Source organism: Etheostoma spectabile, chromosome 8 (genome assembly GCF_008692095.1).
Source record: "Etheostoma spectabile isolate EspeVRDwgs_2016 chromosome 8, UIUC_Espe_1.0, whole genome shotgun sequence".
Taxonomy (NCBI): domain Eukaryota; kingdom Metazoa; phylum Chordata; class Actinopteri; order Perciformes; family Percidae; genus Etheostoma; species Etheostoma spectabile.
The window spans coordinates 26,720,521-26,745,630 of NC_045740.1; the positions used below are offsets into that span (position 1 = coordinate 26,720,521).

The window sequence follows — 25,110 nt, forward strand, 5'->3', positions numbered from 1 at the left end:
TGTGTGAATGGTGAATGTATCCTGTATGATGTAAAAAGTCGTTAAGACTAGAAAAGCGCTATATAAATACAGCACATTTGCATTCTGCAGTAACATGGCAATTATCTAAGCAAGGTAGTCCAGACAAATATAGGTAGAATTCCTCACCTGCCTGGAAAACCTCTAAAGTAAGTTGTCCAGGAGCAACTGGATCAGATGTCTGAACCACCTCGCATGGCCCCTTCTGACCCTAAAAAGTAGTGTCTCTACTACGAGTCCCTGGGGATATCTGCGCTCTTTGATCCCCATTGTACAGTACAGTCTCTTTTGATAAAGAGGGTAAAGTCTTTCTGTTAGGGTTGCAGTTCCATTCTGGTTGTTTTAAACCCATTTTATTAATGCAGTCCTCTCTTGATCTACATTTTGTCACAGTTACTATGGTCTGTCTGTTTGGTTCCCTGATATGATCAAACACCTTCAGTATGAGGAGTACGAGGCCAAGGTGAAGGTAAGGTGAACAACAATTCATGCAACAGACATACTTTTGTCCAATTTTGATGACAGCAACAGATTTATATTCCAAAGGACCAAGTATTGACTGGAGAAAATACAGTGAGACAGCAGGGTCTCTGCAGATACAGATACATAACACTGGGTCATAAGTGATGATTGAGCAGTATTAGTTTTGGTATTAGATTATACATTGTTACTTGAGGAAAGCACTGCATATTATACCATAAAATACCTGCAATGAAAATGGATTAATGCTGTTTTACCTGTGTTTAGGTGTTCCATAAAGAACGAGTGGAGAACTTCCATTTTAACTTTTCCTTGGAGAACCAGATCCATAAAGAAGGGGAATACATCCATGACAAGTAAGTCTCACTTTATTTCATTCTGAACCCAAAGCAAACAAGATTTACAACAACTTTAACATTCATATACTGTCCTTTAATATTACATGGCAAATAAAACCGTCAGATAAAGGAAATCCTCTGTCTACTGCACTTCCAGGCGTTGAGCGTTATGCACCGTGTTGTAGCTCTTACTTCTGTTTTGAATTTTTTTTTTACTTTTTGCAAACTTGTTTGCAATACTGCACCTTTTAAGCTGTGATTTGACTGTTGGAGGGTACGTTTTTTTTCTTAACGCACTGGTATGGGATCGGTACTCCGTATCGGTGGATAGTGGATATGCAAGTTCAGCTATCAGAATCGGTATCAGGAAGGAAAAAAAAAAACATCTCTAGATTTTACCCATTTTTTTTTTTCGATTACCAGTTCCTTCTTCTATGTTAAATTAAGATGCATGCAGTAATACACATACTGTGTCTTTTATTTGCTTTTTGCATGCTATGTTTTGTATTTTTAGCTCCTAGGCGTACCGCATAATGTGTTAAGGTGTACCTGAGGGGTCATTCTGACTAAAGGTGAAGTCTTTCATATACTGCATTTGCGTGAATGTTTTCTCTTTTCTTATAAATAATTTGCCCATCATTCAATGGCATTCTACTGACAGTACTGGGATTTTGGAGTGTGAATGCATGTATATTTCTGCTAACTCTGACAGACAGATCTTAAAATTAGGCAGGAACCCCACATGTATTTTGCCCCCAGGCACATTATATTCACCCCTGTCAATGTGTTTTCATAATGTTCATGAATTTATGTATGTTTTTCCTCAAGGTAAAACCTTTTTAGCTTGAGAGGGTTTGGTTTTGCCTAAGTTAATAGCACCTACACCTAATCCTTGTCGTTTTTTATCGTTTCTATTCTTTAAATGATCTTTGCATACATTTATTCCTCTACATTTCATTCAATCTGAGTACAGCTTTTGCACACAGATTGCACCCCCTCTACAGTTACATGCACTTTTGTGCCCAGTTGAATTTTAAAGTAGTACGCTAGGAGGAAATGTAGGATCTTGGTGTTGCTATTGGTTTCTATACCAAAATCAGGGAGCGTAGCAAGGATACTTCATCTCTGCAAGAGAACATTTTCAGTGCAGATATACAGTATGTGACTCAACTGTATATTAATTAACTTCTATGCTTTTTGCAGAATTGAAAAAGACAATGGGCTTTAAATATTAATTCAACATGAATAGTATAACAAATCTGCCATTGAATATATCATATTGCCATGAAGATTTGAGCATTTTCACTACTACACAACTGTTCACATCAATGCTTATTTCCATCGCAGTAATATCAGTGGTGGCCATCTGGGAGTTTAGAATCAGAAAGGGATTTATTGCCATGCAAGTAACAAGGAATTTATATTGAACATTAATATGAAAGAAAAACAATACAAAAACAAGTATGTACTGTACAAATAATGAGGAAAAAAAGGCTTTATAGATTAGTGTAGGATGTGCAAAATCTTTGAGGGATGTGCTAAAGTTCAGGATATAAAGACTGTGCAGAGAAGAGGTATATAGTCCCAGATGAAGGATTAAGAGCCCATTCTGTCTTTTTCTAATTCTGTACTGCCACAGCAATAGAAGTGTGAGTCCATGTTTTTTTTGTCTGTTGGATTGTGTTTGTGTCCCATACCATGCCCGTAGGTTCATCAGTATAGAGATGAAGTCGGTGAAGTTTGAAAGTTCACTGTTTGAAGACTGTCGCTTTGAAGACATCAGGTCCACAGACACTGTGTTTGAGAACTGCACCATCCGTTCCACTGTCTTCTATAACACAGGTAGGTTCAGCTGGAGCAGGGGCTAGGACGAATTACAGCTCTGGGCGGTACAGAAGATAAGTTTGAATACAGGTTAGGAGTTAAATGTTTTACTAGTTATTAGCTATGGTGGCCCCCATTTTTTTCATCAATTGGCTCTCTCATTTTTCATCATAAACACAGGCCATAATGTAAACAGTGCACTGAATAAAGTATCCAAATTGATTATTTTATTGACTATATACAGCCTAAAATTATTTGGATTACCTATTCTTAAATTGGCCTGACACAAAACCAAACAAAAAAAAGACAATAAATCACAAAAGACATACAACTTACGATACAATTTACCATAATACTAAATGAAAAGCACCACATCTTTTAAAAATACGTGACTTATTAAAACACCTTGGCAGATGTTTTACTGAATCAGGTCCCACTGAATCAGGTCCAAGGCTCAAGACTTGACCCTATTTCATAAGTTCCATGTTATGTTTCATGGTCTTCCTGTTCTCTGCAGACCTGTGGGAGGAGAAATTCATTGACTGTAAGATGGAGAACACCACCTTTGAGCACAATAAATATGGCTGCCACCTGGATACTGTTGAGGAGAACGACGTTCTAATTTACCTGGTCAGCTTCCTGGGCAGTCTGGCTGTGTTGCCAGGCAACATCATCTCGGCCCTCTTCATGGAGAAGATTGGCAGGGTCAAGATCATAGGTGATTTTTTGGAAGTTAATTAACATTACTAAGGATTTTTAATGTGACACTTTCTATGATGCAAATTGAAATGCATTATATAAGGGACAATGTAGAGCAAGGCGGTTGTTATAGCAAAGACATTATCAAGCTTATTAGATGGCCACTTACGAAAATAAATATTTTGATGCAAAATATAGATTTAAAAAAAAACGATGGATTTAAATACAATTGTATTGCTTCGGTTAAAGAAAATAGTCCGTTCCGTCTCGAAGGTTAGAATCCTGCGTCCATAGCAATCCTGCGTCCATAGCAATGTAAACTCTGTAGCTGTTCAATGCAACCCTCCGGTCCAAGCATGCATTTTATCCCCTTCTGTGCTGTGCGATAGCTAGCTGGGCAAATTACCCAGCTGCTGTTTCAACCCTTGTATGGTATTTGGGTCAAATTGACCCATTTTAAATTTTTAAATTTTTACAAAAGAAAAATGGTAAAAGTTACATTTTTCTACCAAAAAAATCTATGGCCTTATTTTCTGTGATAAACATGTATTCCTGACTCAATTCAGAAAATTCTGATTTGACAACTCAGGTTTTTTCCAAGATAGGGATCAAACGGGATTTTTAACAGGAATTATAACCTTTTGACTAAAAATACAAATCACATTTTAATTTTTAATTATGTTCTGATTGCACTCCCTAAACATGTTATCTCAATTGTTTGAAAGACAATATTTATTAGATTATGAAGTTTTAGTTCAGAATTGTTTTAAAACCCTATATAAGTCACAGGTCAGTTTAACACAAAGGATACGAGAGGGTCCCGAAATTGAAGACAATAGAAGGGTTAATCACTGCAGGAATTTAAGCATTTTTAGTGAGGTACTTGAATGTAACACACTGGAGTGGATGCATTTATGACGTCACTGAGGTGAGACCGGGGAACAAATGTATGACGCTGTATGGCGATGTGCAGTGAAGCCAATTAAATAAAAGACTGGCTGGTGATTAACATAGTGTCAGAAGTGGCGGACTTAACGCCGACTGGAGATGGCCAAGTTTGACTTTTCCCTGCCAGCAGACTGGAGGCGCCGTTTCGACAGATATTGAGTGGCTATGAAACTTGACAAAGAGAGTGGAGTACAAATAACCTGTCCTCTACGTATTGGGAGAGTCGCAGCTGATTTATGAGTCTTTCGTGTATGGCGGAGATGAATTTATCCCGGAGTTTGACTACCAGACCGTAAGGGGAAGTTTAATGAACACTTTGTGCCAAAACGTAATATTCACGACTGCGCCTGCTTCCACAAGCGCGTGCAAAAGCCCGGGAAAATCGACAAAGCTTTTTGTGAGGATCCTATGCGAGTTGGCCCAGCATTGTGAGTTTTAAATAAGCATGGACGAGCACATCAGTGACAGGATCGTCACCCAAGAAAACCAGGTATCTCAGAAACTACAACTCGAGGCCGATCTTACTTTGGAGAAAGCTATCCAGCTAGCAGTGTGAGCAAAGCCTCGACATACACTCTGATTCTGCAGTGAATGCAGTAAGATGCACAGCGCAGCAGTAGCAGCCTATCCAGGCGGAAAGGGGAGCAATGCCGGTGTTGTGTAATTTCTGTTTTTTCCACCTAGTGGTTTCCGAGCCTGTCCAGATGCCGAGTAAACCCAACTACCACCCACGTCGACAGATTCGCCACATATTCACGAACATTTTACTGGCCTTTGCAGGTCACACCTCAATATAAACTGTACTTAACTGAATATGTGAGCATGACACTACTCCAACATTGTACAGCGGGGAAAAATGTGTTTTAAAAGTAATTAGGATGATCTGTGGATTTGAACCCTCTTCAGAAAAATTAGCATGTGAGTCCACTAAATTATATTAATCACCATGACACTAGTTTTCTCTCAGTAGAACAAGAATCACTATCTTAATATTTTGAAACAACTTGTTACCTTGATTTAGGCTTGAAAAAAATACTGTGCACTCTAAGCGTCTGCTACACCTCTGAGCTATCCGTGTGCAAGGATGTGTCATAAATCGTACCAGCACAGGAATTGTGAAACAATGGTTTCTGGTTGTGAAACAAGTGGTTACTCTGTCTTAGAAATTATCTTGAGGCTCTCAAACCACTACAATAACTTGGTTTTATAAAAAGCACATATTTCTATTGACATGGCTCAAATGCCTACATCTACGTTTCCAATAGCCTACAACTATGTTTTTTGACGGAAGACACGCATTTGAAACCCCTACAATACAAAGTTCTGTTTAAGAAATTTTAATAGTTTGTGCCCAGCCTTTTAAATTGTTTGGAGGCTATATTATGTCACCTATGCACCCAAATATCAAATCAGTTTTTAAATTGGTGTACAATGAAAGGTGAATGTTGTCTTTTCCTTAGACTAACTTTCGGACAAAAATGCAATCGCAATTAAGAGATTCCAATTTCTTTGTCGATGAGGTTGGCAAAACTAAACAAAAATAGATTATGCAATAAAACGGCCCACGGATAACATGCCCTATGAACAAATTCCAGTGAAAAGCATAACACTTGGACCTAATTTACTAAGCCCCGGACAATGGCTATGAGGCAATGAAAAGCCTGATAACTGGGCAAAGACTTAAAAATAATCACAGTTAATAGCAAATGTAGTTGTGTATTTTAAAAGACATGTCTTAATGAGGAGACAGCACTCAAGATTTTTTAGAGATTCATGAATTTTGTTTTTATCTGCAAAAGAAATAAAAATAAAGTCATACAAGACACAAAAGGGCAAAAAAAAAAGATATATGGCCTACATAAGGGCCAACATGAGGAAGTCCCATACATGGGCATAGAAACGCCTTAAAAAAAGGGCAAAGAAAAGCATACAAATGCAAAGAAAAGATTTACAAACTGCATGTAGCACAATAAAAAGGTAGGTGTATTGGGTCGCCCAGCACAACCCCAGTCAAACCACAACATGCTGAACACTCCTAAAGAGAAGCATGACCATTGATTAGTAATGGGTCTATACATTTTAATGCATAAAAGAACAGCTAATTCTTACCCAGACATGTTACTCCACATCCTCTGTCCCAGGACTTTGCCATTCATTCCCGCACAGTCTGCAGAGGTTTAGTAACAGATTATATTCAACATTATTTTCACATAGGCTACATCTCAAAGAGGAGGACACACACACCTTAGAGAGGAGGGCACACATACCTGATTCATTCAGTGTACAGGCAATCTCCCTCCTCAAATGTGTGATTGCCGTTTTATCTGTGGCACCCCAGGAGAAGCTGTGCAAACTACATATGGCAAAGTACAAACAGAATCCATTCATTACCTATATCAGCTAAAGTCAGATTCACTCATACCTTGCAGACAAATGCCCCACATGATGTAGCATCTGGCTGATGGGGATGGTCATCTGTGCCACAGGCCCATCTCAAAAAGTGCAATTGTCTATGCCTCATGAAAGATCTGTGGAATAGAAAAGCATGGTTGCTATTTGGAACCAAAAATAGTCTATGACATTACTATTAACCTCAAACTCACCTTGTGACATCCTGGTATTTTTTTAATGCAATCAGGGGTTTCACCCATTGGATCCAGGTAAAGGGCCCATGTTTCCTTAGGACAAATTACCCCAACAGTAGTGTAAAGGACGGATCAACAAATCATACTTAAGTAACTAAGTATGAGACTCTTACACATAGCTCTCTTAAAGCAATGGCAGTGTATAAGTACGCTCACTACAAGTGTCCAGTGGTGTTGGTTACAGACAGGTCCAAGAGGACATCATAGCTTGAGCGGAAAAGACTGGCATACACACATGAGAACCTCTGCACTGCAATCACCCATTAATTCTAACAAATGTTTACAATAATGATCTTGTTTCGTCCCCTGTATGAGCCTTGCCATATAGCAGTCATCTAGAATGGGTCAACATAAAACACTCACATCTCCAGTTGCCCTCTCACTTACTCCAAAGTGCTATGGATAAAAGCATTTATCACCTTGAATACCACATGTGTGGAATTATATTTAGGCATCAGCAATAAGTAAGCATTCAAGAACTATCAACCTCTTTTCCGTGAACCAGATTTTTCAGATCCCTATAAAATACCTCAAAAGGCCTCAGCTTGCCCGTTTCCCAGACATTACATTTAGAACGGGTTATGCATTTGGCATGGAGCGTTAATACAAATTTGAATACACCTAATACTTTCAATCCTCTAGGGAGAAACTGAGGGCTGAGAGGAATGGCAGGTGGGGGCAGGGCCAGCACACACTTCAGAAACCTGAAATGTAAAGCACAGCAGATCAGTAATAACGTTTTATTTAATAGAATATTTCTGGGTTTTGTCCTTAATGGTATAGGCCCTCTTCATCTGACAATCCTCACACTGGGCTAACAAAGAAATTAAGTCTGCAGTCACATAGGACATGTTACACAATCCATAACATCCATAGACTTCTAGAACAATAACACTTACCCATTTGGTAATGTCCATTTTAATGCCGGGCCACCAAAATCTCTGCAGGATCCCATGTAAAGTGTGTCCACCCCACAGTGTGCCCCATGAAGACTGGCATGAAAATTAACAAATAGCCTGTTTGTCTCTTCTGGGCTGGAAACAACTTTGGCATAATGATGCTGCTCATCTTGTTTCCTTTTACAAAAGTAATAGCTTTCTCCATCTAGGGGGTGTATTACATTATCATTGCAAATAACATTTGAACATTGACATAATGAAATAGGCCTACAGTGTAGTTTTCCTTACCTTCCTAAGTCTCTGCTTCAGAGAATATTGTTGTTCCTTGGTAAAATCAGTGGGGTGTACAGTCTACAGCTTTAAGTTCAAGATTTCTTCAGCTTTTCAGGGGGTCCATTTCTCAAACAGTGTAGCCTACAACTTCTCTGACAACCTTTGTCTCCCACTAGCACCAAACATCTTTGTGGTTTCTGGCCCCTTTTAAACTTGCTGTCCTGCGCGGTCCATAATCTATTAATTAGTTTCAGATGTGTGTCCAATTACCAGATGCAATTATGCGAGGTAGTCCTCACATAATTGCAACCAGCTGTCAAGGTATAAGTGCTACAAGCAACCAGCTGTTAAGGCAATCATCACCATTGAGGCAAGATGTTTCAGACCAATTTAGAACAAGCTCTCCTCATTAAGACATGTCTGTTAAAATACTTACACTACATTTGTTGTTGAATGTGATTCATTTTTAAAAGTCTTTGCCCAGTTATCGGGCTTTTCATTAATTGTGATTGCATTTTTGTACAAAAGTTACTTGAAGGAAAAGGTTATGTCTGTGTGAAGTATCGGGTGCACTCATAAGACGAATGTGTTAAACAACGTTCACCTTTCATTGTACACCAATTTAAAAACTGATTTGCTTATATCCGGGTCCATAGGTGACCTAATATAGTCTACAAACAATTCAAAAGACTGGGCACAAACTATTATTAAAATGTCTTAAACCAAACTTTGTATTACAGGGGTTTCAAATGCGTACCTTCGTCGTTAACATAAAGTTCTATTTCGTATAGGCTTCGCCCTCTAAGGGCTACGCTATTGGGTTTATCCCTTCGCGCATGCGCAGTCGTGAAGATTTTCTTTCCCCCCTAGCGTCCAGCGCAGGCCTCAACTACGTCCGCATTTATGCATATATACAGAGCGGACCCGTTGTTCGACTCCCACTTTTTCTTCAACTTCGCAGTGAAGTCAAGCTCGACCTTCCGCCGGTGCCCGTGTCTGCCCCTCCTGCCGGACCGGCTACATCCTTCCGCCGGACCTCACCCGTTGCGAGGCCTGCCTGGGTGCCGTTCACGCCGGCCAGGCTCTCACCCGCCACGCCTCCTGCCAGTTTTGCGCCCGCCTGTCGTCTAAAGAGCTAACTCAGGGCGGAAGCTTTCTGGTTTGCCAGGCTAGCGGGACGGAACGGCAGCTGGGCAGACAGACAGAATCCGGCGGCACCTTGGAGCCGCTGGCGGACGGCGTTTTCGACGAGCATGTATCCGCTGACTCCGCTCTCCTCGACAGCGCCTCCATCACCGGTTTCCCCTCCTCCCCTCTGGAGGGTCCCCCTCCTCCCCTTTGGGGGGATTGGGCCTCGAGACGGCGATTGATGCTTTCCCGCTGGAGCTCTCTCCGTCTCCCGAACGGCCTGGGCACCGCCCGAGCGCCTTCCCCTTTGCCCCACCGGCTCCAGCCTCCACCGCTAAGGCTCTCTTCGCCGACCTGCCGGAGATCATAGGAAGGCGGCGGAGCTGAGAGGCATAGCGCTCCCGGCGGAGCTGCCAGCCCCCGCTCGCGGCCTTTTGAGCGGTGATGTTTATGCCCAGGAGCCGCCCTCTTCACGGCCCCATTCTGGCCGCGCTTCGCGGAGCTTCGCCATTTGTGGAGGGGCTTTCTCCCAGCCGGGGAAACTGGGCTCCCGCTCTCGCTATGCCCCGTTTACTCGGGTTCAGGCGATACGACGCAGGTTTCCTTCGTCCCTCCCCTGGAGGGAGCCTGGCGTCCATTTTGCTCCGAGCTACTTTCTTCTCGGCCACCGAAGCCCACGCCTCCCTCTCCCCAGGATCAATGTGTGCGCTCAAGTCACGGACCGGCCCACCAATGTGCCGCCCAGGGGCTGGCGGCACAAACAACATCGCCTTACTGGCCTCCGCCGTCTCCGCGATGGCCACTACTCCCGGCGCCCTCCCCTCGGAGCTTGCCACGGAGATGGTAAGGCTATGACCGCCATCCTTACCCTGACCACGCGTCCACGGTGGCGCTGTCCAGGGTGATGGCTTGGCAGACTGTCCCAGCGAAACTCTGGCTCCACATGTCTCAGCTGCCAGCGGACATAGACAGACTTCTGTCGGTCCCATAGCCCCCGTAGACTATTTGGGCCGCGCTACGACTGCCACGCTCTCATCTCCATCAATGGCGGAGGACGCCGAGCGGCTTCGGAGGCTCGGCTCGTGGAAGGCTCCTCCTCAACAGCACCACCGTCGCCATGACAACCGTCACAAGCGGAAGCGCCCCGCAGCATCGGCTGCGGCTGCGTCTTCCCAAGCTTCGGCGTCGGGGCCCCCACCCGGTCCCCCTCCGCAGCGACAGACGATGCCACACGGCCGTCAACCTGCACGAGGCCGGAGGACCATGAGAGCGGCCCCCACCTGGTCCAACCCGCCTCCCGAGCCACCCAGCAAGCAGCAGCGGCGGTGGCAATGACGGGACGTGGGGATCGACTGTCCCTCTTCAGCTGAGAGTTGGAAACACAACGGCCCTTTTAAGGGCCACTCCCTCACATCTAAAGAGCTGTTTCCCCTCAGCCGAACAGTCCCTGTTTGCTCTAAACAGGGCACTGTTATGACAGTTGTTCCCCACACAAGCACACACCAGGCCGTCGCCGCGAGCGGCGCCATTGCGTCGCCGCGAGCGGGGCCCATTGCGTCGCCGCGGCGGGGGCGCCATTGCGTCCCCTCTGCGCAGGCAGCGGAAATGAGCGTCCTCCCACGGTGGACGAGACGCTTGTCCACCCCCTCCCCACGGCGATGCCGGCGGGGCGGGGGTCGGGTTAACCCATGTGACCGCTCCGCCCCCACACGGCGCGCCCGGCCACTGCCCTTTCGAAAAGCCCTACCATGGGCTGGGCGACGCGATCACTCGTCTCGCCCCGGCGGGATGGGCTCTGCGCTCCCTGCTTGCCATGTCTGGAACACACTCAGACATTTGCTCGCCCACTGTCAGAGTGCAGCGCGGCATGGATTGCCTTGACACACATGGACTCGTGATGTCAAAGCTGATAACAGGGTTACACACTCCAGTTCGCCTCCCCCCCGCCCCCTTTCGCGGTGGTGTTGGAGACGACGGTTTCATCCCTGGCAGAGTCAACGCAATGACGTCAGAGTAGGGTTGCTGGCGAGCGGAGCTATTTCCCGCGTCCCTCCAGGGGAGGAAAACGAGGGTTTTTACTCTCGCTATTTTCTCACCCGCGAAGTCAGAGGACTGCGTCCCATCCTCGACCTGTCAAATTCACCCGTATGTCATGGAGCCCCCTTCCACATGCTCCCCATCAGGCACTTGTTGGAATGTGTGCGCCCAACGAATGGTTTACATCCGTGGATCTGAAAGACGCTTACTTTCACATCCAAATCATTCCCAGGCACAGGAAATTCCTGCGCTTCTCCTTCCAGGCGCCGTTTCCAGTTCAACCGGCTGCCGTTCGGATACTCACCTACCCCCCGCACCTTTCCAAGTGCATGGAAACGGCGCTCCAGCCTCTACGGGAGAGGGGCATCAGTCCTCTTTTACTTGGACGATTGCTCTTCTAGCCCCCTCTCGGGAGCGGGCGGCGCTGCACACACTATGGAGGTTCTGCAGCACCTACAAACGCTGGGTTTTGCCATAAATTGGAAGAAGAGCGCCCTCGTCCCCGCACAATCGATAGTTTATCTGGGCGTAGACATGAGCTCGATCAGCATGAGAGCCAGGCTGTCAGCACCGAGGCAGGAAGCCCTGACTTCTCTGTTGTCCCGCTTCAGGCCGCGCGCGACAGTGTCAGCGCTGTCAGTTATGCGGCTCTTGGGCATGATGTCCGCGGCACACACGGTGGTCCCCCTGGGTCTCCTCCACATGAGGAAAGTCCAGAGGTGGTTTCACCGCCAGCGGCTCGATCCCATTCGCCACAAATGGCGAATGCTGTCCATCCCTCATTCCCTCCAATCAGACCTGGCATACTGGGGGAGTCCCCAAACCCTGTCTTCCGGGGTTCCCCTGGGCAGAGTGACGTCATATGTGACGGTGTACACAGACGCGTCCCTCACTGGCTGGGGGGGAATGTGCGAGTCACAGGTGGTGGGAGGGGCCTGGCCTCCTCCCCCTCTCCCTCACATAAACTGCCTGGAGCTGTCCACGGTGTTGAAGGTGTTGAAACACTTTACACCAGTTGTGACGGGGAGGCATGTTGTAGTAAGGACGGACAACATCACGGCGGCGGCATTCATAAACCGCCAGGGCGGCATACGCTCAGCCCGGCTGTTAGAAATAGCCAGACCTCTGCTTTGGGCGCACAGCCACCTGCTGTCTCTCAAAGCACTATATACCCCGGATTTTGAACCGGCAGCCGACTTGATGTCGAGGGGGGGGCCCTCCCACAACGAGTGGAGATGAATCCCACTATCGTTCAAACGTTATGGAGCAGGTTCGGGGAAGCGGAGGTGGATCTGTTCGCTTCACGAAGAACACACAGTGCACACTGTGGTTTTCCTTGACCCCCGGGACAACCCTCCCCTCGGCGTAGACGCTCTTCTCCACAAACCCTGGCCCAAACCCTCCTATATGCTTTTCCCCCCGTCCCCCTGATCCCTCGCCTCCTGGAGCGCGTCCAGGGAGGATCTGTTAATTGTTCTGGTGGACCGGAGCGCACGAGCGCGTCCTGGTTCCCAACCCTCGTTCAGCTGCTGGTGGCTCCCCCCTGGCAGATTCCGTGGCGGAGAGCGCACTATCGCGCTGAACGGTGCGATCTGTCCCCAGTGATAATCAGAGGCTGTGGGGCTGGTTGCTGAGCGGGAACGCTTACAGAGATTAGCTTGCCCCCCCCGTGGTACGCACTATCCAGGGCTCCAGAGCCCCCTCTACCATAAGGCTACGCAGGGCGCTGGTCTGCCTTCCACGCTGGTGCACAGGAGGGACGCAGACCCCACATCGTGTCCCCTACCTCTCTTGCTGACGTACCTACAACTCTGGTGGATATGTTGGCTCCATCTACAGTCAAAGCATACGCAGCAGCCACTCATCCTGTCACGAAGGTTTCGGTGAGAGGACAGTTTTTGCGCATCCCCTGGTGAAGCGTTTCCTGAAGGGGGTTAGGCGTCAAAAACCGGCTGTTCGCCCCCTCGCCCCCCAATGGGACCTAGCTCTGGTGCTCCGGGCTCTGGGGAAGCCCCCCTTTGAGCCCTTGGCACAGGCTTCGCTCAGAATGCTGTCGCTTAAGACAGCACTTCTCCTTGCCCTAACGTCGGCCAAAGAGTGAGTGATTTAGTGCACTGTCAGTTTCTCCGTCCTGCCTCTCCATTAGAGGGGACGGGAGCGCAGCCACCTTACAGCCAAATCCTCCTTCCACCAAAGACTTTAACTAGTTCTTTCGGTCAGTGTTTTCCCTCGAGGGTTTTTTCCCCCCACCTCACGCTAACTGCGGAGGAGGCTTCCCACCGGTTGGTTCCGTGCGCGCTCTGTCACAATACATTTTACGCACGGCAAATATCAGGAAAACTCAGCAGCTGTTTGTGCATTTATAGAGAACACTCCCAAGGATCAGCCCTCTCAAAACAGCTGCTTCTCACTGGCTGCGAGGCTATTACCCAGCTTATAGCTCGGAAGGGAAAGAGCCCCCCCAAGACATTCGGGTCACTCTACGAGGCTCTGTCGGCGTCTGCGGCTCTATTTAAAGGCATGGCATAGCCGACATTTGCGCGGCAGCCTCCTGGGCTTCCCCGTGCCCCTTCATCCGCTTTTATCTGCGAGATATGTCTGAATCTTCCATGTCTCATGCGGTTTTGCCACAGTCAGTGACGCGTAATGCCGCGCTGAATGTGCAAAAACAAAACAAAAAAAAACAAAAAAAGCGATGCCTTGATTGTTGCCAATTTCCTTCACACTAGTGCTGAATGACCGCTCTGCTGTCTCACCTCTCCTGTACCGGGGTATTTCTGTGAGACACAGTTTTTATCTCATACATTGTCATAATCATGTTGCATGCACGGAGGTAATCATGTCTCTCCGTGCATGCGCGACAGGACAATCACGCTTAACCCCCATTAATCATTGTACTACGGCATCATATTGCGGGCCACATGAACCTTTCCGCCACGCCATTGGCAGGCAGGCTTTGTCGAAGATGGCTCTGACTAGCCTCTGTACATTGTTGCTGGGCAATGTGGTGTATTTTCGGCTTGTGGACCTTGTGCCGCAGTTGGCATGGACTACATCAGCTTCGCCCTAACCCAATAGCGTAGCCCTTAGAGCGAAGCCTATACGAAATAGAACGTTAGTTACTTTGGTACTCCAGATTCTATTAGTATAGGCGTAGCCCCTAAGGTCCGGGCCACCTGCTCCTAGAACATTAGTTGAAGAAAACTGATGTTTTGGGAGTCGAACAACGGTCCGCTCTGTATATATGCAGTAAATGCGGACGTAGTTGAGGCCTGCGCTGGACGCTAGCGGGAAAGAAAATCTTCACGACTGCGCATAGCGCGAAGGGATAAACCCAATAGCGTAGCCCTTAGAGGGCTACGCTATTGGGTATACTAATAGAATCTGGAGTTACCAAAGTAACTAACGTTGTAGACTATTGGAAACACAGATGTAGGCATTTGAGCCATGTCAACACAATTCAGTTCAGTTCAATGCAGTGTATATTGAGGCCATGAGGCCATGCAAAGGCCAGTAAAATGTTTATGAATATGTAGTGAATCTGTCAACATGGGTAGTTGTTGATAGGTTTGCACGCCATCTGGACATGCTCGGAAACCAGTAGGTGGAAAAACCAGAAGGCACACAACACCGGATGGCGTGCGGAACAGCCCAAAATGGGGTGAGTCAAAACAAGACACCTGCTCATGATGTAACAGGATGCATGGAAAGGGAGATCTCTGTCCAGCACGCAAAAAAATTCAGGAAATGTAATAAATTGGGACTCTTTGAGGCTGTATGCAAAAATGCCCAAAGAATTTATGGCAGTAGCACCAGGAGAGATAGACAGCAATGAGATGTTTTCCTGGGAGCTGTGACGGAACCAGACTGTTCAATGAAAGCTCAACCTGACTCAGACAAAGACTGGCAAGTTACAATACCGGTAAATGGCAGTCCGGTTGAGTTCAAGATAGACACAGGGGCTAGTCACTGTAGCGACCGAGAGTACATACAACAGACTTCCACAAACTGATCAGAACCCAAGATGCCACCAGTCCAGGTGGGGAGGTAAGATATATTGGGACATTCCTTGCCTCCTGCCTGTAGAAATATGCCTACTGGGTACAACTATCTGGGTAAATTCCTGCAAGGCCTCTCGACCACGCTGCACCCAGTCACAGACCTGTTCAAAAAGGAGAGTGAATGGACATGGGGTGAACTCCAAGAACATGCACTGCGGAAATAATATGTGTTCATCAGTTCACTTTTCTATTATGACTCCAACAGTCGTGAGTGCGGATGCCAGTAGCTTTGGCTTGGGAGCCACACTGTTCATTATCATGCAAGAGCATGATAATGAGTTGAAAACAGTTGCTTTCTGTTCACGCACCCTGACTGAGACAGAGAAACGATACTCCCTGATTGAGGAGTGCTTGGTGGCAGTGTGAGTGGTTTGCACGTTACATACAAGATATGGACAACTTCTGTCTTCAAACTGATCCCAAACCGCTGGTACCACTGATCAATATGCAAGTGATCTGGCTAAATCACCAGTGCGGTGCCAGAGACTTTTGATGCACCTCATGAGGTTTAATGTGACAGCTGTGCCAGTTCTTGGGAAACAGTTAAACGTGGCTGACACTCTATCCAGGAGTCCCTTGAGCTGCAACACAGAGTCAGAAACAGACCAACATGTCAAGGCGTCCATTGAAGATTTGGTGACTGACAAAGCAATTTAACCAGACAGGCTCAGACAGAAAACAGAATCCACGCAGAATGACACAGACCTCCAGACAATCACCACCTGCATAAGAAATGGCTGACCACATAGAATGGTCGGGTTTCTGTCTTCCCCTGCATTCCACGCTGCCAGACATCACCTGTCCAAGGCAGAGGGACTTGTTCTGTACCAGGACAGAATAGTGATTCCAGCAGCGCTGAGAACCAGCGTCCTGAAGCATATTCATAAAGACAACAAGGGATTGACTTAGTGCTGCAAAAGGGCCAAGATATCTCTCTGGTGGCCAGGCATCAGCAGCGACATAAAAAAGACTGTGGTGGGTCGCAAATTTTGTATCGAGCATAAACTAAACCAGACGCCATAGCCGCTCATCACCACTCCCCTGCCAGAGGGACCCTGGCAGAGAATTGCTGCGGACCTACACCCCGCTATATCCAGATGGCTCAACTACCCTCCACGTCAAGCCTTCAAGTCATCAACCATCTCAAAAGCATGTTCGGCCGATGGGGAATACCGCCGGAGCTCATCAGTGACAACGGCACGCAGTTTGCATCATTCGAAAGATCAGTCCAGACTGCTAAACAACTTCTCAAGCAGCAAGACCCATACATGGCCCTGATGTGCTACCGAGCAACACCCATTGCTGCAACAGGGGCCAGCGATGGGTGTTTGGGACGGCAGATCCGTACCACCGTCCCCACATTGGAAAAGAGACTGCAAATCCCACATCGTTCAAGATCATGTGCAGATAAACGACTCCAGAGCTAAAAAGTCATATGAGCGCTTCTACAACTGGCAACATGCTGTCCGCCCTCTTCCTGTGTTGCACACAGGACAGGCTGTCCAAATCAAGCTGGACGGAGAAAAGGGTTGGGAGTTAGTTTGTTCTGTCTGAGTTAAAATGTCTCCTTGAGAGAGAGTGAACAAGTAACACCGACCAGATGACTTTTGAGTTGTACTTTATTCTTTCATTGGATCAGCAATTAGTGAGCGCAGTCTACCCTAAAGTCCTAGTTTCCTGTTTGTTGTATGTTCATGTTTGAATTAAAATTAAGGCAAAGTTTGAGAGTTTCTTAAGGTGACTCATGTGCATGCTTCTATTTTAGCCTATGTTCTGTTTCAAAGGGGGGAGATGTAGTGAGTTACTTGAATGTAACACACTGGAGTGGACGCATGTATGACATCACTGAGGTTTGAAGGGGAAACAAATGTATAACAAAGGGTGTAAGCCTTTGTTCACTTAGCGGAACTCCGATGGCGCCATTTTGATGCTAACAAGCCATCACCCGAAGTTAGCATTCCATAAAGACTACGTCAATACCAAGTAAGACTGAGTGGTGATTAACGTGACAACGTTAGCTGAAGTCTTGTAGTGCGGGCTATCGGCTGCTCTAATTCACATAAACTAAACATTTCCAATGACGGTAAAGTAAGATAGAAGAAGTAAGGTAAATGGAACTTCTTTATTGCATCCTGACAGACAAACGTCCTGGGTTTTCCTTGTCTTTTTTTCAAACCCTGGAACAACATAACCTGTCTGAGATTATTCTTTATTTATCTTGACGTTTATATCCTCATTTATCTTGTTTCGTTTTTTGCACACATGTAGCAGTATAAGCTAACTAATTACCATTGTTGTTGCTTAGCGATCATAGGCCATATATGAAGTTGTAGTGACAGGCGCTCACCAGATCTGCTGTCATAGCATGAATCGGAGAACAGAAGTTGATCAACATTTCCACACTTTTTGCCAAAGCTGATAAATTATCCAGACTTCTTCCAGCAGATTGAACTAGCTGTCCTCCAGAGTGATCAGAACTGTGTCCATGGCAACACTCTGCTATGCATGGCAACGGTGTGTTAAACTTAGCAATGGTCTTTTTTTTGGTTATCAAGAAAATAACAGACTTCAGAATGCCTTAGAATTCAACCAAGCCATGTAATAATAACTGCTTGTAGCACTTTATAGTTATTGCTATAAGTACTCATAAATATTCATAATGCTTTATATAACAATAATCATGACACATTATAAACTATTTTATTATAAGTTATAAGTTTCATAATACCTTATGTGTCCCTCACAGATTTTAATTCAAGGATTATAACGTATTGTAATTCTACATTGTGTTATCTATAATTTGTGGTCAACCAGGTACAACTAGGTTTATAATGCATTATAGACATTGGCGTCAAAGAAAGTGTTACTAATATTAGTTAATAATTGCAAGAGTTTTCATTTTGCTTTGTACAAAGTGACTTGTTCCATTTAAGTTCTATGGCATTAGGTCTGCACATTAGATAGGGCTAGGTTTAACCCTTCTGTTGTCTTCCCGTCGAAATTGAAAATCAACACTTTTCTTGATGCTTTTTATTAATGTTTTTAGCTTTTTCTTCCATTTTTGTCCCTTTTTATAACACTTTTGTCTTTTTTTTCCAATGTTTGTCACTTTTTTGACGTTTTCAACACTACGTAATACTAACTTATTAACTTTAGTTTCACAGTTATTTTTGGACTTTATGGTCAATAAACCTCATTTATAGGAAATTATACATAATGTTTGAGTTAGAAAAGCAGAAATCAGGAAGTATTTAGACTAAAATTAAAGAAATGTATGTTGATGAATAATCACAGACTGGAATATTTCAACGTTTACTCAATACTATTTCAAAACCACTTCAATTTTTTTTCAAATTTTATAAAATTGAATGAGACACCCAAAATTAATGAAAGTAGAGATTTTCCAAAGAGCATTGTGTGAAATCAGTCATGTTATTTTGGGTAATTTAAAATAACATTGATAAAGGAAAACGGGTCAATTTGACCCAAAGACAACATGAGGGTTAAAACATCCATTTTAGAATTCTTACATAACTTGCAATTACTAAATGAGTCAAAACACTGTCGGGGTTGTCCTTCATTCAATGAATAAAATGATAGATACAAATGATAGTTCAAGTTCAAGATCAAGGCAGTAAGGTCGTTTGCCCTTAGACTTCAGCCAGAGGAGTCGCCCACTGCTGGAAATTAGATAGAATGCAGGTTTAAGGCTCTTCAGAATTGGCTTATCACTTTCCAGGCACACAAGTTGCCGCTTTGTTAAGTCATTGTGGTTTTGCTACTTATACTCTTTCATGCCGGCACGTGTGTATGCGTCTGTCCAGAAAATAAACGTTGGATTCTCGTGAAAATACATTCATGGAGCAGGGGCAGGGCTGCAAGAGGGGCACAGAGACATGTGTATTGTATTATATGATAAACAATTAGTTTAAAATGAAAACTAGTAAAATTAATGAGTGTGGTTTTGCAGACTTTTAGAATTTTGTTCTATCCAGTATTTCCAATATTTCTAAGCAAGCAGTAGCAATGCAGATTGTCAATGCTGTATTCTGATAAAATGTCTCCCCCCCATGCAACCCACTTAAAAAATAAATGCTTGAAACCGCTGCTGTCATGCATTCAATTTAGGCATGCTGTGATCTCCTCAGGTGGCTCGATGCTCATCTCAGCAGGCTGCACGTTCCTCCTGTTTCTGAGCTTCAGCCAATCAGCCATCATCGCCATGCAGTGTCTGTTCTGTGGCGTCAGTGTTGCTGCATGGAATGGCATCGAGGTTGTGACCGTGGAGTTGTACCCTACTTCTAAAAGGTACCACACTTTATTGTTAAAACTGTGTTCATATTCCTGACTTTCATAATGTATATGTCAGATGACGATGTGGTGAAACAATTATACTTAGAAATTCAGTATTAGTGTTCAAATTCATGGTAAAAACTTGGTAAGCCTGACAAAAATGTCATGTTTAAAGATGTTCAAAATCATAATACAGGTGATTTGACACTTTCAATACAGTGGTAATGTCCCTGTCTAGGGCTGCAAATAACTATTAGATGTACTGTCTATGAATTGGTCAATCACTGCCTGGATTAATAGATTAGTTTATTGGTCTATAAAATGTCAGCAAAAATGTCCATCAGTGTTTTCCAAAGCCCAAGATGAAGTCCTCCAACATCTTGTTTTGCCCACAACTCATTCAGTTAACTGTCGTACAAGAGAGAAGAAACTAGAAAATATTCACATTTAAAAATTCATAAAAGAATTCCTCAAACTGACTAATCAATCATCAAAATGGTTAGCACTTAATTACATAGTTGACAACTAATTGATTAATCTCTGTCTCTCAGGGCCACAGCATTTGGCGTGCTGAACGCTCTGTGTAAGCTGGCGGCAGTACTCGGCAGCTCCATCTTTGCCAGCTTTGTGGGCATCACCAAAGTTGTCCCCATCCTGCTGTCCTTCACTGCGCTAGTGTGTGGTGGCCTGGTGGCCCTCAAACTACCCGACACGCGAGAGAGAATCCTTCAGTGAAGTCAGATGAGACCCAGGGGGTGGGAGTCAAAAGGGGAGGTAGAGACAAAAACATACGTGCTTAATGTTAGAAGCTTTTCTTATTGGAATTGACTTCACTCTGCATTTAAAATAAAGCAGGAATAGCTTAAACATATTAAATGCAAATGTCAATCTCTAATTGTATCACTACTTACTATCTCAGTTTGTACAGAGGGTAGGTGACCTTTTCACTAAAGGCAATGATGGGTTAGGTGTACACAAGTGTCATTGTTTGAATGGAAACTGAGAAAAAATATTTGTTTCTTAGTTTATTTCTTAATTTCATTTCAAGAAAATATTCATGCAACTGGCAACCTCAGCATGACCTGAAAGTTCAGTTCCCGAGTACAACCCCATTCTTGACTCCCATGATAATTGGTGGGTGGCCTGTGGTTGCTTTTGCCTTACCATATCACTACCAGTTTTTAACATCTCATTGCATCAAACTAATAAAGAGGCTTATTAGCAATGAATACTGCAGCGGAGTAAATTTAAGTCAACAACTATATATTTTTATGGAAATGCAAATGTTCCTCTATTGTGCTGTATGTTTTGCACGAGTAGTATAACCTCTTCAGTCTGATACTAATATCGTCCTGCCATTAGTTCAGGAAAAAACACATCCTCAGTTGGCTTTACCTACGCAGAAAACGTGCACATTTACTTTTCTATCTCCGTCTGACCTGGAGTTTTGGATGAGTGTATTTTCTGGACTAGCAATGTTTGACAAGGCCCTGTTAGAAATCATTTGGTCTGTTGAATGTGTTAATGTTACTGTTTTTCATTCTCCTCTTCAATCAACTTACAGTTGTTTTTTTACTTTCTCATTTGTTTTGTTTTTGTTATGGACCTACTACACTTTTATTTGAGTTATTGCACCATCTTGTGGAAAAAAACAGAAAACCACATTTCATTTGGTCTTCCTAGTTTGCTGGCACAATAGAAGTCCTGCTGTATGGGTGCCATGTCATTTCTCCGACTCTCCATTGTTCCGACCTCTCAATAACCTGAAAAATTCCCTTTGGTCCTACAGCCCACTAGTCAGACGTCCCATTGTTTTGAAAAAATGAACCTCTGCTCCGACATCCCATTGTTCCAAACATTTAGACTTTTGTGGATCACCTCCCATAATCTAAAATCTGAATCATCTGTAACAAGCAAAATTACTTTTCTCTAGCTTATTAACACCATTAAATGTTTATCTAGCCTAATTCACACAATCTCTGCACCAGTTTGTGTGCCGTTTAGTGTCCCACATTCCCTGTATCGTAACCCCATTTGTACATGGCTATCCTAACCTTAACCACTCAAGGTCAAATTCCTAACCCCAACCCATCGGCAATCCTAACCTATATAAAAAGTCTATATGTTTGGAACAATGGGATTTCGGAGCAGAGGTTTATTTTTTTCAAAACAATGGGACGTTGGACTATTGGCCTGCAGGACCAAAGGGAATTTCTGGGTTATTGAGAGGTCGGAACAATGGAGCGTTAGAGAAATGGGCAGTCCCCGCTGTAGGACCACACACTACCTCCCCAATGTTGATGAAAAATAAATAAATAATGAAAGTGCTTGTAAATTGAAATCAGATTAATACAAATTATCAAATTATTATTACATTAAAAAATAATCATATTTTAAAATGATATGATAAGTAAAACGTTATGCAAGCATAACTGCCATTTATCATACAGGTGAAAAATAGGTCAGGCATAATTCCTAAAATAATTATGCCTGACCTATTTTTTTTATACATAATGAATGAATTATGTGATGGTTTCTAACTTTGAAATGTTTTTCAGTTACAAGGTTGTGGTGAGTCTACAAAATGATAGAAAAATTAAAGCAAATTGAAACCATGTGCTAAGTGAAGTCCAAAGATGATTAGTGAATAACTTGTGGAAAATATTGCACTACAAAATTAGTACATTTGTTTCAGTTTGTATACTATTGCGGCCTTTAGCTAAAAAGTGATATCAATGTAATTTCTGTGTCTGTTTTACAGAGAGGTGGGGAACATGTCGAGCCTAGCTTAGTACAAAGACTGGGGAAACTGGTAATCTAGGTCTGTCGGAGAAAACATGAAACTGCTCTTGAGAACCATGATGTGTAATTTCTAGATGTGTTAAACAGAGTAAATACAATGTGTGAAGAATCCTTTAAAAAACTCAATTATTGATGTATTCTTTTACAATTTTTACCCATGCTATGTCTAAAGATTTTGTCATTTTTGTTCCAAACCACAAGCATTGAAGCTCAGTAAACATTACATTGTTCCCATTGACAGCAGACCTTTAAGAATGACTGAAGTAGACAAGTAATTATAGTAAATAATGCCACTGCTTTGCTTACTGTGTAATGTATCATTAGGGCCCTGACAACAAGGCCCTTTTGAAACTGATAGGATTACTGTTATTCAGCAAATTAATCATTTTAAGGGGCTAAAGGTGAATAGTAAAAGTGAAAATGTGCACATGCATCAGAACCGGTGACATTTTTGACATTGCTTGGGTGTAACATAATGGAATGTGTAAACTACCAACATTTCACAGAAGTAGCCTTTGCAGTACAGTCCTTTTTCATTTGTGATGGTTTTCCCCCGCCCTTATACTTAAGCCACGCCCATCATAAGCCATTTGTCGTAGACACTTATGGATACAGGTGGTGGTACAAAATTTGCAAACCCTAATTTGCCATGCAGTCCACCCAGAATAGAAAGTCTGCACAGTGTCCAACAGTCAATAAATGTGAGAAAATAATAAAAAATAATAATAAAATAAAACATTTAATGCAACCAAATAAACTCAAATCAGCATGACAGCACACCCTGAGCCATTTGAGTCCACCTGGCGCATCACTTAAGATATCACTCTGCCATTTCTCTGACAACATCATGGAGTTGAATTAAAAATCTGTTTCAAAAAATTTGTATTCATGTAAGTCATGCAGGAACCACAGTGGAACACACAGAAGCTTTCCAACTAGTATATAAAGTGATTTATCGGATTAAACGACTTACTTGTTAAATAGCTCTGGATATGTTGGATCAGCTGTGCCAGTGGCCGCGCTAAGTAGAAAATTGCTGCTAAATGTGATTTTTTTAATGGACATACAGGAGCTATATCTGTCAATGTGTTTATATATGCGGTATTCAGTTTGGGAAGTCCCACAATCTATACAAAACGTTGGCTTAAGTTAGGTGCTGACTAGCATTTTACAGGGACAGGAAATCGTCTCTGTTGTTTGAAGTTTGCAGATGTTTAGTGTCTTAATCTATCCATGGAAAGACAAATGTCAGCAGACATCTTAGTTAAAACAGGATAAAGCTAGAAAAGCAGTCTGGTGTTTATATTTGGGCTAATTATTCAGTTTGAGAAATTCCACATTCTCCACAAAGCTAACATTAGCTTAAGTTGACTGGCTGACTAAACAGGAAGGGACTAGACATTGTTACTCTTGCTTTTGTAATTTATTTTGACCGTGAATTGCCCTACAATATGAATACAGTTTGATTAGAATTTTTATTTTGTTGGTAACCCTTGTTGTGTAATTGCATTATTACACTCCATTGTTTGATTAAACGTCATATGACGTCAATGATGCTTATGGACCTTGCCGCATCACTGTCAAGCCAATCATGACGTTAAATTAACCCTTGAGGGTAACATTGCTTAATGATTGAAAGTGTTGCACCATACATAATACATGGCGGTGATAATTGAAAGACACTAGCTCTGCAAGTCATCCCGCCATGTATCCTTTCAAATATACAAGTACCGTAGCTTCATAATACATTCATGTTTATTTAAATCGCTTTTGATTCTGATTTGATTGGTTACAAAAAATTTGATAATTCCTTGTTTATTTTCTTTTTTCTTTCTTTTTTTGTTACTTCCACCACTGAGGCTTTACCCTCAGTCCCTCAATCAGCAGTGGCAAAAGAAAAACTCTAAAGAAACCAGCTTAGGATAGTACCAGTGTATGGATGGTGGATTTAATATTTTACTTTTTTTGTATAGTGTGATGTTGAATGTGTATTTATTATAGAGGGTTTTGTGCTGCAACTGGTTGTATAAATTACTGCATGTTTGTCTAATGTTTTTTCTCTTGGCTGTGTTTCACTGTGTCTTCAACACAATGTGTAACTTTAAAAGTAGTCTGGGTCTAGATTGTGTTTTCATCACAAAAAAGAAAGAACCAGCAGCACTTAGACACAATATACATGATCAATGGTTAGGTTTAAAATCTTCTGAAACAGTGAGAAGTTCCTGCTTTTCTGTGTTGAATGTCTTCCAAAAAGTCTATTTTAGCTTGAACTGAACATATTCTGTTTCTGACCAAATGAGGCAGATCTTAAAATCCACCTTTCTCCACTTTTCTTTGCTTTGGGGCTGATCTTCAAGTGATTTGTCTGGCACTATCATCACTACTTTTATTTTCATGAGATTCATTAGTTGTTTCAGTGACCTTACATCATTGACGAGAAATTACATATCTAGGTTAATTGTGGTGGTTCATAGAAATAACAAAGACATAAAAGTAAATTTAGTCTAGATGAGCTTTAATTGTTGTCTATGGTCATTACGTCTCTCCTCACAAAAAGCTAAGCAAGAAGTTTGTTAAGATTGAAAAATTAGTGCTTGAAAGGGAGTTTTAAACCTTGCCGACGTTGTCACTCATCCCCATTGAGACGTTGAAAGGGTGTGAGGAG

At 43.4% G+C, this 25,110-nt stretch overlaps 2 protein-coding genes across 2 annotated transcripts in view; one reads left to right on the top strand and one right to left on the bottom strand.

Annotated features, from left to right (window-relative positions):
* The window catches only part of LOC116693950 (synaptic vesicle glycoprotein 2B), a 71,877-nt gene extending 50,331 nt beyond the window's left edge, over positions 1 to 21,546 (top strand). The window contains exons 10-15 of the mRNA XM_032523326.1: positions 412 to 487; positions 766 to 854; positions 2,545 to 2,678; positions 3,178 to 3,378; positions 19,499 to 19,658; positions 20,195 to 21,546. Of these exons, the coding sequence (XP_032379217.1) occupies positions 412 to 487; positions 766 to 854; positions 2,545 to 2,678; positions 3,178 to 3,378; positions 19,499 to 19,658; positions 20,195 to 20,378 (844 nt within the window). The 3' untranslated portion in view covers positions 20,379 to 21,546. The remainder of the gene's footprint in view (positions 1 to 411; positions 488 to 765; positions 855 to 2,544; positions 2,679 to 3,177; positions 3,379 to 19,498; positions 19,659 to 20,194) is intronic.
* LOC116693945 (aminopeptidase N) overlaps positions 13,620 to 25,110 on the bottom strand; it is a 40,848-nt gene continuing 29,357 nt past the window's right edge. Inside the window, exon 24 of the transcript XR_004333035.1 lies at positions 13,620 to 13,629. The gene's annotated coding sequence lies outside the window, so the exon portion shown is untranslated. The remainder of the gene's footprint in view (positions 13,630 to 25,110) is intronic.